This window comes from Diaphorina citri, unplaced genomic scaffold (assembly GCF_000475195.1).
Source record: "Diaphorina citri unplaced genomic scaffold, Diaci psyllid genome assembly version 1.1 scaffold1097, whole genome shotgun sequence".
Taxonomy (NCBI): domain Eukaryota; kingdom Metazoa; phylum Arthropoda; class Insecta; order Hemiptera; family Psyllidae; genus Diaphorina; species Diaphorina citri.
This window is the reverse complement of record NW_007378526.1, coordinates 86,489-104,489: the sequence shown is the minus strand read 5'-3', so window position 1 is coordinate 104,489 and position 18,001 is coordinate 86,489. Positions and strand designations below refer to the sequence as shown.

General features: G+C 38.6%; 1 protein-coding gene across 1 annotated transcript; it reads right to left on the bottom strand.

Annotated features, from left to right (window-relative positions):
• Positions 1-10: 10 nt before the first annotated feature.
• On the bottom strand, positions 11-13,361 carry LOC103514178 (CSC1-like protein 2; the record flags this gene model as incomplete). The annotated part of the gene is made up of 9 exons (XM_026827221.1): positions 13,263-13,361; positions 9,721-9,788; positions 9,280-9,429; positions 8,906-9,097; positions 8,326-8,508; positions 7,155-7,235; positions 6,472-6,618; positions 927-969; positions 11-156 (listed from the first exon to the last, which is right to left on the bottom strand). Coding segments are annotated over exons 1-9 (1,109 nt in total), but the record flags the coding sequence as incomplete, so codon positions are not given.
• Positions 13,362-18,001: the final 4,640 nt, after the last annotated feature.

Genomic DNA, 18,001 nt, shown 5'->3' with positions numbered 1-18,001 from the left:
GAGCAGAAACGTGAATGTCTTCCTCATGATGGCATGATTCATTTCACTCCTGGTCCAATGGCCTAACCATTGATCAGACTTAACCACCAGTACTGGTAACATAGCAGCGAATGTCCACATGAGTAGTGTAGGCATGAATTCCGATAGGATTGGGTTCTGAAACAAACAAGGAATTGAAATTTATGATTATAATTGGATTGGATTTAAAAAATAAATAATAACAAAATATTTTTGCTTTATTTGAAGTGGCAGGATTCTGCTAAAAGAGCTTTTCCACTCAACCATTAAAATATTAGGTATGTCATCTCCTGATCTATTCGATAGCTTATTGTAGACGGGTTTCTTTTCTTCCCTATATCTTCTTTATAGTTAATTCTCTTCATAGGATATAAGAGATAGGGGACTCACAAATTCTAGGACCGGCGGCCGGTCATATGTATATGTTCACTGTACAGTTTTAATTTTGCATGACAGACAAATTGAACGTGTGTGTGGCAGAAAAAAAATCACAGTTTTTAAACAGTGAACTTTTTTCTGCCACATTTGTTTCGTTTTGCCTTTGCATGAAAGACGTAAAACTGAACTTGAGTGACCTTACTCTTCTTCCCTATATCTTCTTTATAGTTAATTCTCTTCATAGGATATAAGAGATAGGGGACTCACAAATTCTAGGACCGGCGGCCGGCCATATATGTTCACTGTACAGTTTTAATTTTGCATGACAGACAAATTGAACGTGTGTGTGACAGAAAAAAATTACAGTTTTTAAACAGTGAACTTTTTTCTGCCACATTTGTTTCGTTTTGCTTTTGCATGAAAGACGTAAAACTGACCTTGAGTGACCTTTTACCGTGTATAGTATACACTGTTTACTATGTCTCTAGGGAGGGGATAGTATGAGGGGGTCTGGTGTCAGAGGGATTCACAGCCACAGCTTCGTCCAGAGATCCATAGAACAGCTGGGTCCACCTGGAAATTACAAGGTAATATCAAGTTATTGAACTTTTCTGTACAAGTGCTAGTCCTTAATCGCGTGCTACTCAGGCTGAATGAGATTAATATGAGTAGAGTAGGCAGGTAGCTTGTTGCAGAAGGGAGGGTCAAACCAGAACCGTGAGAAGACCTTTGTTGTAAAAGTCAATTGCTGACCTGACAAGTGACTAGTTCTTTTGTCACTGAGGATTGAGACTATTGAGTCGACTTCATTCATGATGAGCGAATGGTCACCCATCCCGAGACAGAGTCTGAACGGTCTCGCAACATTCTCAGAAGTTAACAAACACTGTAAGATGATATTGTAGACCTGGGGTGTTAAGGGAATGATTTCCGATCAGTGAGAATTAACAATACTGGTTTAACATTTAAATAGATAATAATTGCCTCGGTGGTGTAGTGGTTAAGACGCTCGCCTGGTAAACAGGAGGGTGCGGGTTCAACCTGAGCCGAGGTACGGAATTTGTGCTCAATATGTTTTGCGGTTTTGACCACAGTGATTCAGTGATATCTAGGAGTAGCCTGTTGTTGGAGTAAACGGACTTTTGTCTTTTGTCCTTAACCAGTAGGTAAAGCTGGTAAAGTACATAAGCCTACTAACCTAGATATACCCCGTTCTTCTGTACAAGTGCTAGTCTTCCATAATCCCATGCTCTTTTCCTCAGCAATGTGAAGAACATGAGTAATAACTGAAACAAACATCACACATTATATTAGGAATGCACGTTGGAGGCCCTGGGTTCAATGTTTGCTAGAGGCTTATAGATTATTCAATCTTCTTTCACTTAGCCGTTTCCCCAATATTTCATTTGGGGTCGGCATTTCCCCCTCCCCCTGTAGTGTGGGAGAGGAAAGAAGTACGGGGAGGAACGCAAGATAACTATAGAGAAGTGAAACTGCAATAGGAGAAGAGAAAGAAGGAAGAAGTAAATGCCAGAGATACCTAGGTAACAAGGTATAGATAGGTACCTAGGTAGTAACAATACATAGTATACAAGTATACATAGATACCTAGGTAACAAGGTATAGATAGGTACCTAGGTAGTAACAATACATAGTATACAAGTATATATACATAGATACCTAGGTAACAAGGTATAGATAGGTACCTAGGTAGTAACAATACATAGTATACAAGTATACATAGATACCTAGGTAACAAGGGTATAGGTGTAGCTATTGCATGTCTAACACGGCAACACAAAGCTAGAGAGGGGTGCCTGTAGTTTTAGCTCTAATTAGGCTAGGTCTTACCAAGCACAAGGTACAGGTGGAGTTTAGTAATCCCGAGTTAAGAGTAAAACTTGGTATACAATGACACATCTCTCGCGCAGAAAATAAATTCTCTAATTTTTTGTTCTCTATTGGGTCATCAAGCATTCAAGCCCCTCTTTCTGACTAAGTTCTATAAATGTACAGTTCAGTCAAACAGTTCAGTTCAGTACAGTTCAGTCAAACTACTAGTTGAGTCGTATTTTCATTTTGCGATTTCTCCTCTTTTGGAATGATAGCGCCTGAACTGAACCTTAGGAAACAGAGTGGAAAGGAACTTCAGAAGAGGGAAAATTCCGAAGGAGAAATATAACTTTGGTAAGACCGGACCTTCAAAGTTTCAAATGTGAGGGGGGTCAAACCTTGCTTTGACTCTCGTACATATTTTATGACACGTTCTTTTGTTTTTAACTTCCCACCCTCCCTACTTCTTATTACTTTCTAACCTTTACAAGTCTAGCATGATTTTGAGCAAGGCTTAATGAGGCCTGATAGCAATGTTCTTATTCTTAGTTTATCCTTGTCACTTTTCCTTATTATTCAATTATGCAAAACTTAGTGGGGGAGAAAAAGTTCTGTAGGTGTATTGTGGAAAACTTTTACTTTAGCGGTCAATGCTCATTGCAGCGTTAAAAACATATATCATGTTCATATAGGCTGGGCTTCGCTTCAATGTCTTGACGTTCGCGCACCAACCGGCACACTTGATGTTTAAAAGGTATGGTAGAAGCTGTGTTTATCTTACTGCTTCTATTTCCTAGTCACGTAAATCCACTTCCAGCCAAGGAGGCAGTTCACAATCGATCACTGAAGATAAGCAAAGTTGTGTATGGTTGGTATTTGGACCGAAGACCGTCTGGGATAAAACGTGGCTGTTTTGGGGATCCCTCAGTCTCGGGAGTCGTGAGGAATCGGTAGAAATTAGAAACCCCTATGAAAAGGCGAAGCATAAATACTGATAGGGTTATCAGATATCAGCAAAAAAGCAAAAATAATACATAGAATGACCTTATTAATTTATTATAAAGGACTGGTTTCCCATGGCCAATAGAGGAAATAAAATCAAAATGGCGGACATTATTCCGGTGAATACGTCATAGTGCGTGGAACTATTCCATTGATTGGTTTTCTCATTAATAATTTTCAGAAATCCAAAGGGGTGTGGAAGAGCTTTTGATATTTGATAAAGTAAACCAGAGGGGGTAGGTTAGGGTTAGGGTCGATAGTGCACTTTAACCCCCATGATACCACTGGTACAGGTTCGTGACTATACCGCATTACTGCTAGGTAAACATGAGCGGAAGAACGCCTATTCGATCCCATGACCTTTTTTCTTAAGGTAGTCGACTACCAATTGGGTCCCGGGCTTACTACCAATTGGGTCCCGTATACCTGTATTGACTTGGTTGAAATAAATAAGAGGTCCCATGACCTTTAATTTTAACAATATTACAACGTTCCTTTTTCCGTTGTTCGCACAAGTAGAAGAAATGATTCTGCCTTATTCGTACTCAATCCATCATAATTTTCCGAGATTTTTCAGTACAATCACCAAAAATTTCGGTAATTATTTAGAAGGCAGGTGGCGTAGTGGTCAACACACAAAGGAAATTTTCTCATCACATATTTAGGTTCTTCGAGGGCCCCGTGGGGGTCCTTTTTTACAGTGTGATTTCACTAAACCTCTGGTTTTTTTAGATTCCGTTTATTACAGCAGATGAAGCAGATTTGGCAACTGTATGTCAGAGCAGTTCGTTAAATGTTAATTGTATGTATCTCTCTACACATAATTATGTATGTACTTGAGGATAGAATACTCAATACTTGACAGCGGCTTCTAAATTCTAGGACATAAGAAGTGTTATCAGTAACACATACTTCACTACTTCACATTCCTGACATTCACACTGGTCCAACACAACACATTACATTACATTACATTACTCATTACTCGCCTAACGCAACAATTACATTAATGCCTCCCACTTAACACTCAGTCTGTCTGTCTGTCTGTCAGACGGTCTTAACGTGTGTGGCGGAAAAAGCTTGAAACCTAGGTCTGTCAGACCTGGGTCTGTGAGACCTAAGTAGGTATGTCAGACCGTCTGAGCGTGAATGGCCAGCATAACAGGACAGGAGGAGTGGGGGATCAAAATAGATAAGGTTTTCCCTTGATAAATGATGCTTTATTTAGGCCGCTAGTTGGAAACCCCTGATGTAGGTACTGAGAGAGAGAGACAGTTAAATGACAAGTGTTATATCTGCTCATACATCACCTTCCTTTTAGAGAAGTCATGGGGAGAGGAAGAGAGAGCAGGAAGGAGAGAGAGAGAGAAAGCGCAATAAGGAAAAAGAAAGAAGTAGGGAGAGAGACAGAAGGGAGCGCAAAAAAGGAGAGAAAGAAAGAAAGAGAGAGAGAGAAAAGGAAAAATTTTCAGACTTCGAGTCCAAAGACTCAGGAGATTTCAAAACAGAACTTTCCACCCATTTCCCGAATTTGAAAATTTCACCCTACACGCAGACCGTCTGACAGACGGTTTTAACGTGTGTGGCGGAAAAAGCTTGAAACCTAGGTCTGTCAGACCTGGGTCTGTGAGACCTGGGTCTGTCAGACCTCGGTCTGTGAGACCTGGGTCTGTCAGACCTCGGTCTGTGAGACCTAAGTAGGTATGTCAGACCGTCTGAGCGTGAATGGCCAGCATAACAGGACAGGAGGAGTGGGGGATCAAAATAGATAGGGTTTTCCCTTGATACATGATGCTTTATGTGTCTCAATTTTACTATTATTATCTTTTTCTTCATAACTTCATATGTATAAGTATTTATTGTATTGTTTGCATTGCATTGTATTGTAGCATAGGTACTAAGCGATGGCCACATGCCAACTTACAACTTACTGAATGCATCTCAATATTCTCAATACAATGCTTCAATCTCTGTGGGGGTACTACATATACATAGTATTCAAGTACAAAAGACACACCTCTGATTAAAAGATCATGTTTTTGTCTCCAATATAGTGTCTTTGATTGACTAGTTGGTTCTATTTTTTTTTATTATTTCAATTCAATTTTTATTGTATTGTTAATACACATTATATACAATTTACAAATAATGTCATTTAATGGTATTTTTTGTTGGATATTGGCAAAAATACCAATCTGTCTCGAATTGAACAATTAAACATGAGTGTAATATAAATTGGTTAGGTAAGGTGTTCACAGCACATCCTAAAGGACACATGTTGTGTTAGAATTATCCATCAAGTCCTAGTCCTAGAGCTAGACTATGACGTGCGAATTTACGCACCTCCTTATTATTTGGTAACGAGCTACAGGTTGATATTAACCAAACTAATAGGCACTTAATTACCATAACATTATAATAGATACTATCAGACAAGTATATTAAGTATACAGATACCTATATGCAGAATAGAACACAAAGTACAGGTACAACTTGGTACATATATGTAGGAGGATATAACACAAGTGTTGTATTTGCAGGCAGGAGGTTGGGTATTGTATTGAGCAATGTATGTTTTACTTTCTATTACATGGAGTATAGGGAACCTATACAAAGTAAATGACCAATAAGAAATGGGTGGAAATATCCCTTGACAGCGGCTTCTAAATTCTAGGACATAAGAAGTGTTATCAGTAACACATACTTCACTACTTCACATTCCTGACATTCACACTGGCCCAACACAACACATTACATTACATTACTCATTACTCGCCTAACGCAACAATTACACTAATGCCTCCCACTTACACTTGGAATGATAGCGCCTGAACTGAACCATAGGAAACAGAGTGGAAAGGAACTTCAGAAGAGGAAAAATTCCGAAGGGGAAATATAACTTTGGTAAGACCGGACCTTCAAAGTTCCAAACGTGAGGGGGGTCAAACCTTGCTTTGACTCTCGTACATATTTTATGACACGTTCTTTTGTTTTTAACTTCCCACCCTCCTACTCCTTATTGCTTTCTAACCTTTACAAGTCTAGCATGATTTTGAGCAAGGCTTAGTGAGGCCTGATAGCAATGTTCTTAGTTTATCCTTGTCACTTTTCCTTATTATTCAATTATGCAAAACTTAGTGGGGGAGAAAAAGTTCTGTAGGCGTATTGTGGAAAACTTTTACTTTAGCGGTCAATGCTCATTGCAGCGTTAAAAACACATCATGTTCATATAGGCTGGGCTTCGCTTCAATGTCTTGACGTCCGCGCGGGCATGGATAGCAGCATGGTTTACATAGATATCCACAGATACGGGGTGTCACCTGTAATCTCTCATGACATGTCTTGATTGATTCTTCGCAATAAAACTTGGATTCGTGTAGGATTTCTCTGTAATTAGGAGACATTGATTTATTATTTATTTTCTGGATTCTTGAAAAAAATCTTAGTCAGACGAACAAAGTTGTTTCCAGCCCCACTCAAGACATTGATTTATTATTTATTTTCTGGATTCTTGAAAAAAATCTTAGTCAGATGAACAAAGTTGTTTCCAGCCCCACTCAGACTGGGCTGACTGGGTGAGGTTTATGTGAAGAAGCGGGTAGATTGTCGCCAAAGATCGCTAAAAACCAAAGTACTTATAAAGAGACGTAAAACCCTTGTTAATCTACTCGACGAATTTGCATTGAATTCGTCCAAGATCGCTAAAAACCAAAGTACTTATAAAGAGACGTAAAACCCTTGTTAATCTACTCGACGAATTTGCATTGAATTCGTACGTCTGTCTGTTTCTCATAAAGGAATTTGCAACTGAGATTTTGAGTTTCAATCAAGCTTTCCGGTGCCCATAGTGATCTGTTTTTAATTATTTTTCGAGTAAGTTCTACTCAAGAGTTGTTTCAAAATAATATAATTTAATGTCTTACCTCCGCCTATCCAAAGTGACTAGTCTTGCAATATCATATGCAAGTTGAATATCCTGCACATCAAATTCGGGATAGGATTCCCTGAAATCAATAATAAAGAGAACACAGTTAGTATGTTACTAGTTGTATCTTGGAAGCAACAAATTGGAAGCAAAAAAATAATAATAAAATAAAAAATAAATAATAATAATAATAATAAAATAAAAATAAAAAAACAAGCCTGGTATAAACTCTACAAGTCTACTAAATTCTAAATTGGTCTTCCAACATGGTCCTTTGACAGATCGTGGCGTGCGAACGCCATAGTTTCTCAAATTTCAGGTCTAAACGAACAATGTTTGCGCAAATATCACATACCACGTTATGATATGACACTTTGACATTTGAATTACAAAGAAAATTCTAGCACATGAGTTTGTATACAGGTGGCGTTCGGAGTTATGAGACATGGAATATGGGAGTAGTGTAGAAGTGTATCTTGTTTAAAACGATAAAATAATAAATAACAATAAAAGAATCCCTTGAGCTTTCTCAAGTCATTACAGGTTTGCGCAAATATCACATACCACGTTATGATATGACACTTTGACATAGAATGTGCCTTAAAAGGTACAACTGCTTCGTGAGTTTGCAGAAATTTTGATTCTGACGAACATTCCCCGTTGTGAAACATGTTCTAATCTACTGCAATGCTGTAACAGCTTGGCGTACAGATTACAGAATGTACCCAGTGGGTACTACCCACAATCTAATCTACTGCAATGCTGTAACGGCTTGGCGTACAGATTACAGAATGTACCCAGTGGGTACTACCCACAGGAGTTTGTATTGTAGAAATGTTGGGAGTTATGAGACATGGAATATGGGAGTAGTGTAGAAATGTTGGGAGTTATGAGACATGGAATATCGGAGTAGTGTAGAAATGTTGGGAGTTATGAGACATGGAATATGGGAGTAGTGTAGAAATGTTGGGAGTTATGAGACATGGAATATGGGAGTAGTGTAGAAATGTTGGGAGTTATGAGACATGGAATATGGGAGTAGTGTAGAAATGTTGGGAGTTATGATCTAATCTACTGCAATGCTGTAACGGCTTGGCGTACAGATTACAGAATGTACCCAGTGGGTACTACCCACAGCCCATCTTAAGATTATTTGATTGGTTACTCACCGGAAATGTCTCTGAATGTCATTGACATCACAATTCCTCCTGGGAATATTGGTGATCATGAGAGTTTTAGACACTGCCTCTCTCTCCTCGATCTTCAAATGTACGGAGAACCGGCGCATGAGAAATATACTCAGAGGTAAATATAGGATTGCTAGGGTCACGTGGATCCATAGCAATTGAGATCTGAAATACACACAACACATCGGACGTCATGGTATTAAAAAGAGAACAAATTTTGATAGGAGGTAATTGTATCTACTAAAGTTCCGAAACGAAGAGAGAAGGAAGACAGGATAGGAGAAAGCCAGCCGTTCCGAGAACGAACCTTGTCTGTTTAGGATAATGTTCGCCTCGGGTGGGAATCGAACCGAATCCTAGCACTAACAAGTAACAAGGCAGACACGCTACCCTCCAAGCTAACTGGGCTCGACACACATGTTGCAAGTTTTCAGGGTTTTTTAGTCAGTTAAACCATTTTTTCAAGTCAACTAAATGGTTATCTAAATTCTAAATGGTTAACTATCAACTTAAAAAAAAATCTGAAGAATGTAACTCCTCTGCATTCTCCAAGGGTACTTACTCAGGATGTAGATTACTAAGCGTGGTATGACCAAACGTGAGGCCATCCCCTTCCAGATCTCCATGAAAGTTGACAGGTAGCACCACTAGGAGCGACACTAGTGTTATGATAGCCGTGAATACAATGATATGACGCTGGAATGATAGATATTGCACTGCATCCGCTCCACTCTTGACTAGAATGTGTTCATCCCTGTATAATTAATTAGAATCAAAATGAGTGAAGTTTGCGCAGAATATTGCGTACACTAAATGTCGAAAGATCAGATTGAAATACCAAGTTGAAAAGCAACCTCCTTGGGCGAGTGAGTATCACACTAGGCCGAGTGGGTATCACACTAGGCTTGCACGCCGGAGGTCCCGGGTCATTCTTACCTTATTCTGAATACTGAGGTAAGCCAGGAGAATGGGCCCTGGTCTACAGATATGGATGTCTCTAGGGTGGGGATAGTATGAGGGGGTCTGGTGTCAGAGGGATTCACAGCCACAGCTTCGTCCAGAGATCCATAGAACAGCTGAGTCCACCTGGAAATTACAAAGTAATATCTAGTTATTGAACTTTTCTGTACAAGTGCTAGTCCTTAATCGCGTGCTACTCAGGCTGGATGAGGTTGATATGAGTAGAGTAGGCAGGTAGCTTGTTACAGAAGGGAGGGTAAAACCAGAACCGTGAGAAGACCTTAGTTTGTTGTAAAAGTCAATATTGCTGACCTGACAAGTGACTAGAGTTCTTTTGTCACTGAGGATTGAGACTATTGAGTCGACTTCATCCATGATGAGCGAATGGTCACCCATCCAAATGATAACCAGACTCACCTCTCGTTCTTCTGTACAAGTGCTAGTCTTCCATAATCCCATGCTCTTTTCCTCAGCAATGTGAAGAACTATAGTAATAACTGAAACAAACAACATCACACATTATATTATAGTAATAACTGAAACAAACAACATCACACATTATATATGTTAGGAATGCACGTTGGAGGCCCTGGGTTCAATGTTTGCTAGAGGCTTAAAGATTATTCAATCTTCTTTCACTTAGCCATTTCCCCAATATTTCATTTGGGGTCGGCATTTCCCCCCCTCCCCCTGTAGTGTGGGAGAGGAAAGAAGTATGGGGAGGAACGCAAGAGTCCCTTCCTTTTTTCAAAAACCCTTTGAAGAATTTACTTAGGTACCTACATCCTCTATAATTATTTTTGTACCAAATTTTAAAAAATCAAAGGTTGTACCAAATGTAGGTATCATCATGTATCCCCTCTAATCTTTGTAATTAATGTATGTAATAATTGAGACCTATCTTGAATTCGTATGTGTCTGAAGGAAGAGAAAGAAGGAAGAAGTAAATGCCAGAGATACCTAGGTAACAAGGTATAGATAGGTACCTAGGTAGTAACAATACATAGTATACATAGATACATAGGTAATAAGGTATAGATAGGTACCTAGGTGGTAACAATACATAGTATACAAGTATACATAGATACCTAGGTAATAACAATACATAGTATACAAGTATACATAGATACCTAGGTAACAAGGTATAGATAGATAGGTACCTAGGTAGTAACAATACATAGTATACCTAGGTAATAAGTTAATAAGGGTATAGGTATAGCTATTGCATGTCTAACACGGCAACACAAAGCTAGAGAGTTTTAGCTCTAATTAGGCTAGGTCTTACCAAGCACAAGGTACAAATGGAGTTTGCTAATCCCGAGGTAAGAGTAAAACTTGGTATACAATGACACATCTCTCGCGCATAAAATAAGTTCTCTAATTTTTTGTTCTCTATTGGGCCATCAAGCATTCAAGCCCCTCTTTCTGACCAAGTTCTATAAATGTACAGTTCAGTCAAACTACTAGTAGAGCCGTATTTTCATTTTGCGATTTCTCCTCTTCTGAAGATCGAAAAGGTCCCATGACCTTTAATTTTTAACAATATTACAACGTTCTTTTTTTCCGTTGTTCACAAGTAGAAGAAATGATTCTGCCTTATTCGTAACTCAATCCATCATAATTTTCCGAGATTTTTCAGTACAATCACCAAAATTTTCGGTAATTATTCAGAACACATTTGGGGTTGCCCTTAGATAATTATGTAGTCAAATAACCTGACATTTGCAAACAACACGATACAATTTCATGGTATTTTTTTTTCTCTTTCTCATCATTCAGTAGGTTTATTAGAATACCAACGTATAAGAAACGAACACATGACAAGAGTTAGGAGTTACAACCGCGTTACGTTGATTTCAGTGTGAATGTTCTCATTTAATACAACGCGTGTTTAAAAGGTATGGTAGAAGCTGTGTTTATCTTACTGCTTCTATTTCCTAGTCACGTAAATCCACTTCCAGCCAAGGAGGCAGTTCCCAATCGATCACTGAAGATAAGCAAAGTTGTGTATGGTTGGTATTTGGACCGAAGACCGTCTGGGATAAAACGTGGCCGTTTTGGGGATCCGTCAGTCTCGGGAGTCGTGAGGAATCGGTAGAAAGTAGAAACCCCAACGAAAAGGCGAAGTATAAATACTGATAGGGTTATCAAATATCAGCAAAAAGGCAAAAATAATACATAGAATGACCTTATTAATTATAAAGGACTGGTTTCCCATGGCCAATAGAGAAAAGAAAATCAAAATGGCGGACATTATTCCGGTGAATACGTCATAGTGCGTGGAACTATTCCATTGATTGGTTTCCTCATTAATAATTTTCAGAAAACCAAAGGGGTGTGGAAGAGCTTTTGATATTTGATAGAGTAAACCCAGAGGAAGAGAGGTTTGGAAAATACATAAGAAGACATAATTACTTGCCGGTTGCTTTGAACTCTAATGTAGATACGAAATTTTTTGACTTGTGTGTGAGTTGATGGGTTATTATGTCATTAACTCACACTCCACCTCTACCTAAATAGAAAACTAGTATCTACCTAGAATTTTAAAATTCAAAAGTGGAAAGAGGCATTCTGTGAGTAGGTGGAAGAATAACCCATCCCCAATATCCCCATCAGGTGTAGGGGTGAATGTACTTCATCACAAAATATGTACGTGTCCGTAATTACATATTCGTACATGATCAGTTGATTCACCGGTGAGACAACGAACTTTCCAGCGAACCAACCGTTCGAACACTTCGAGAAAAATCGTCAACTTTCGTACATGATCAGTTGATTCACCGGTGAGACAACGAACTTTCCAGCGAACCAACCGTTCGAATGCTTCGAGAAAAATCGTCAACTCTTTACGTCTTGTTTAAAACGATAAAATAATAAATAACAATAAAAGAATCCCTTGAGCTTTCTCAAGTCATTACAGAGAAGCTATTAATTGAATTACAAAGAAAATTCTAGCACATGAGTTTGTATACAGGTGGCGTTCGGAGTTATGAGACTTGGAATATGGGAGTAGTGTAGAAATGTTGGGAGTTATGGGACTTGGAATATGGGAGTAGTGTAGAAATGTTGGGAGTTATGAGACTTGGAATATGGGAGTACTCAAGTTGACTCGTGAGTCTGACTGATTGAACACTTCAGACTCAAGTTGACTCTTGAGTCTGACTGATTGAACACTTCAGACTCAAGTCGACTCGTGAGTCTGACTGATTGAACAAACGAAATGAGTTCCAAGTTTTAAACTAGACGATTTTTTTCCCGTTAGTTTGTTTCACCAAAATTAGCTACGGCAGTGAAAAAGAAAGCTCCTTTTTATGTTCAACCTAACCCTATAATAGCACTAATCACTGCTCTAATTGTGAAAACTCCTTTTTGCGTTTAACCTAACCCTATAATAACACTGGTCACTGCTCAAGTGCTCATTTGTGCCAGTTCTTTTGGTAGCGATCACTCTAAAGTTTTAGACTAGGAAGATTCAGCTCTAAGAACTATAGTGCTTGTGATGTGTTTGTTGATAGAAAGAAAAAAAAAATCAGGTAATACCTATCAATTTAAGTGTGGGACCCAATTGGTACTTAGACCCTCTCAAACCGGGACCCAATTGGTAACAAAAAATTCGAACGGTTTGTCAGATTTTGATGACATTTGACAGATAATGTTCAATACTTTATAAGAGCAATTTTCTCACTATAAAACTATAAATACATAAATCGGTTACCAGCATAGAGTAGTTAGCTTGGAATGGGAAGGTAGCGCCACTGCTTTTTAAGCGCAAGGTCGTGGGTTCGATTTCCACCCGGGGCTAACTACATTCTAAAGACCTAAACAGATAATGTTTTTTCTCGAAACGGCTGGCTTTCTTCTATCCTGTCAATCCTGTCCTCCTTTCTTCGTATTACAATTTCTTCTATCAAACGTCTTGGAAAAAAAAAAGAGTTCAGACGAATGTCGCAGAGTATTACGAGTAGCGCTAGTATGGATTTGGATATGGTCACATGTAGGAACCGCATGATAACATTAATGTTCCACGCGTTGACATACGGACTAACACATGTCCACATGTGTGTCAGCTGTACGGCAAGATTATAACATAACGTATATCCTATACCATGTAGGGCAGGGGTTTCCAACTTTCATGTGTATGCGGGCCGCATGCTATACTGCAAAACAAATTTAGTTTGCCATTTCTCACGAAACTTTCCCTCGTTTATTTTGTCATTTTTCAAACTTTCTGCAGGTACCTACATACCTTGTGGGTATAACGTGAACCTCCGATATTTAAATGATGCATTGCAAGCCAAATTAATTACCTCTCTTGTTCGTGCTAGGTACGGGGCTACCTTACTATACATAGGTCAGGGGTGCACAAACTCAAAGTAACCGCGGGCCGTATTGGAACATAAATTTTGGGCGCGGGCCGCATTCATTCTTCAGCTATAAGATTGGTTGAGGAGGGGGAGGTACTGCAAAACAAATTTAGTTTGCCATTTCTCACGAAACTTTCCCTCGTTTATTTTGTCATTTTTCAAACTTTCTGCAGGTACCTACAAACCTTGTGGGTATAACGTGAACCTCCGATATTTAAAATGATGCATTGCAAGCCAAATTAATTACCTCTCTTGTTCGTGCTAGGTACGGGGCTACCTTACTTCATAGGTCAGGGGTGCACAAACTCAAAGTGACCGCGGGCCGCATTCATTCTTCAGCTATAAGATTGGTTGAGGAGGGGGAGAGGGCAGCCAGGGCTTGGTGAGAAAGGGTATTAACTCCCCTCCGCTTTATTGAAATTGAATCAAAAGTATCTACATAACGCCGCAGGCGATTTTTTTTTTTCGAAATCAAGCTTCAGAATGTTTTTAAAAAAGCATATGTGCCCGAAGCTCATCAGTTTTAATGTATTTTTGAGACTTAACACAAAAATAACGAAATAAATTATATGTTCTTTTGGTAGCGATCACTCTAAAGTTTTAGACTAGGAAGATTCAGCTCTAAGAACTATAGTGCTTGTGATGTGTTTGTTGATAGATATAGAAAGAACATCGAGGATTTTATTATTTAACTGTTGATATCGAGCATGAGAAAGTTGCTAGGTGTGGGTTGAATCGACCTTCTTCTTAGCCTCTATAACAGCCTGTTGGCTTAACAACCCTCTTAAGCATATACAAATCAAGTGGAATCAACAGGTCGTTAGCTTAACAGGCCATCTGTAAGGGCTGAAAAAATATTGGTAAAATCCCCTAACCCTAATCCTAACTCTTTCAATACCGTATTCTCTATTTGGTTTATAGATCTGTTTGTTTCTCCATAACTCTCGACCAGATTGTCCGATTTTGATGGAAATCGGCAAAAATTATCAACACACAAAGGAAATTTTCTCATCACATATTTAGGTTCTTCGAGGGCCCCATGGGGGTCCTTTTTTACAGTGTGATTTCACTAAACCTCTGGTTATTTTAGACTCCGTTTATTACAGCAGATGAAGCTATTTGGCAACTGTATGTCAGAGCAGTTCGTTAAATAATGTTAATTGTATGTATCTCTCTATGCAAAGTCCCCCCCCCCCCCAAGATGATTAAACGAACGAAATGAGTTTCAAGTTTTACTTGGAGGATTTTGTATTTAACTGTTGATATCGAGCTTGAGAAAGTTGCTAGGTGTGGGTTGAATCGACCTTCTTCTTATATAGCCCCTAACAGCCTGTTGGCTTAACAACCCTCTTAAGCATATACAAATCAAATGGAATTAACAGGTCGTTAGCTTAACAGGCCATCTGTAAGGGCTGAAAAAATATTGGTAAAGTCCCCTAATCCTAACTCTTTCAATACCTACCGTATTCTCTATTTGGTTTATAGATCTGTTTGTTTCTCCATAACTCTCGACCAGATTGTCCGATTTTGATGGAAATCGGCAAAAATTATCAATACACAAAGGAAATTTTCTCATCACATATTTATGTTCTTCGGGGGCCCCGTGGGGGTCCTTTTTTACAGTGTGATTTCAGTAAACCTCTGATGGTTATTTTAGATTCCGTTTATTACAGCAGATGAAGCTATTTGGCAACTGTATGTCAGAGCAGTTCGTTAAATAATGTTAATTGTACTGTCTACATAATTATGTATGTACTTGAGGATAGAATACTCAATACTTGACAGCGGCTTCTAAATTCTAGGACATATAAGAGTTGTTATCAGTAACACATATACTTCACTACTTCACATTCCTGACATTCCACACTGGCCCAACACAACACATTACATTACATTACTCGCCTAACGCAACAATTACACTAATGCCTCCCACTTACACGCAGACCGTCTGACAGACGGTTTTAACGTGTGTGGCGGAAAAAGCTTGAAACCTAGGTCTGTCAGACCTGGGTCTGTGAGACCCAAGTAGGTCTGTCAGACCTGGGTCTGTGAGACCTAAGTAGGTATGTCAGAACGTAAGAGCGTGAATGGCCAGCATAACAGGACAGGAGGGGTGGGGGGGATCAAAATAGATAGGGTTTTCCCTTGATAGATGATGCTTTATTTATGTCTCAATTTTACTATTATTATCTTTTTCTTCATAACTTCATATGTATAAGTATAAGTATTTATTGTATTGTTTGCATTGCATTGTATTGTGGCAAATAATATAGGTACTAAGCGGTGGCCACATGCCAACTTACTGAATGCATCTCATACAATGCTTCAATCTCTGTGGGGGTACTATATGTACATAAGTATTCAAGTACAAAAGACACACCTCTCATTAAAAGATCATGTTTTTGTCTCCAATATAGTGTCTTTGGTTGACTAGTTGGTTCTGTTTTTAATGGCAAAATTACCAATCTGTCTCGAATTGAACAATTAAACATGAGTGTAATATAAATTGGTTAGGTTAAGGTGTTCACAGCACATCCTAAAGGAGACGTATATCAAGTCCTAGACCTAGACTATGACGTGCGAATTTACGCACCTCATTATCATTTGGTTACGAACTACAGGTTGATATTAACCAAACTAATAGGCACTTAATTACCATAACATTATAATAGATACTATCAGACAAGTATATTAAGTATACAGATACCTATATGCAGAATAGAACACAAAGTACAGGTACATAAATATATGTAGGAGGATATAACACAAGTGTTGTATTTGCAGGTAGGAGGGTGGGTATTGTATTGGGCAATGTATGTTTACTTTCTATTACATGGAGTATAGGGAACCTATACAATAAGGAAGGCTTGCAATCAGTCAATGTACATCGGGAAATGGGTGGAAATATCCGTTTCGAGGTCTCCTGAGTCCAAAAATTGGTTTTATGATCTTCTTCTACATGTACACACGTGGACGTGGTCGTATAAAAAAAAAAAGTTTTTTTTTTCCCGAGAGCGATACAATTTTGTTTCCCCTCTCTTTTCTACCTATGCATGTAGTTAGTGCCAGGTTTGTTCCGAGCAGTGGAAAAAAAAAGTTTTTTTTTCCGAGAGCGATACAATTTTGTTTCCCCTCTCTTTTCTACCTATGTAGTTAGTGCCAGGTTTGTTCCGAGGACTCGATATAAAGAAAATCAAAATCAGACCGATCTTGTGAACCATCTTCAGATAAAAAAAAATCTAATGTACGTGTAGGTAATAGAAAGTGGTGTGATGCTGACACCAGATGTATTCTTATATTGGGATAGGTTTGTACGTCATGAGGAGTATAATCAGATTATCTCATTTACATCATTGCATGACTCGCTTACTGTAGAATACTAGATGATGCTTTGTATCCATTGTGTTAGCAATGGTTCATACTTTGATATTTAATGTATTCAAACACAGGTTGGTAATACAGTAAATATACATAGGTAATGTAGTCTCCTAATTTTGCAATCCGTTTCCTCTCTTCAGATAGGATGATGATCAATATGATAATCATGAACAAAGAGCAGCTCTCAATATCAAGTTATTATAGAACAGATTGGCTCGATTAATGGTTCAGTGAGCTTTAGAACCCTTACCGGACACCCAAAGGCCCTACTGAGCACCTTTGTAAAGAGCAATAGTGAAGAGTTTTCGTTTTCGTCTCATAAACGGCACCACATAATGATATAGTGATATACCCACAGGTTTGAATTGTATCATTAGATGCAGCTTAACTTCCTCTTTAATGAGTTTCTAGCATAATCCTGTGGTACATATTGGTATTTCTCGATAAACCCAAAAGTTATACTACAAAACCTCCTGGTACGGTGTCCCTAATTCCCTATTGCCCTAATAGGTCTGGCTCATCAAGTCGTCACAGAATATACCTAATGTATTGTATATGATCACTACTCTAGTCAATGTCTTATCAGTACACTATTAAGTGGAGACGTGATGAAGTGTTAAACCTCTCTCGAGACACTCTGTCACTTTAGTACCCGCATAACTCGTTCAATATTAGGCGATTATGATTAGACACACCATAAAATGAATACAGACATGTACAGACAAAACTACAACTCAAGAGGATGATTTCTACAAGTTTTAACTACCTACTTAATACAGACATGTACAGACATAACTACAACTCAAAAGGATGATTTCTACAAGTTTTAACTACCTACTTAATACAGACATGTACAGACATAACTACAACTCAAAAGGATGATTTCTACAAGTTTTAACTACCTACTTAATACAGACATGTACAGACATACACTCCCGAACAGCTGGTCCGTTTTC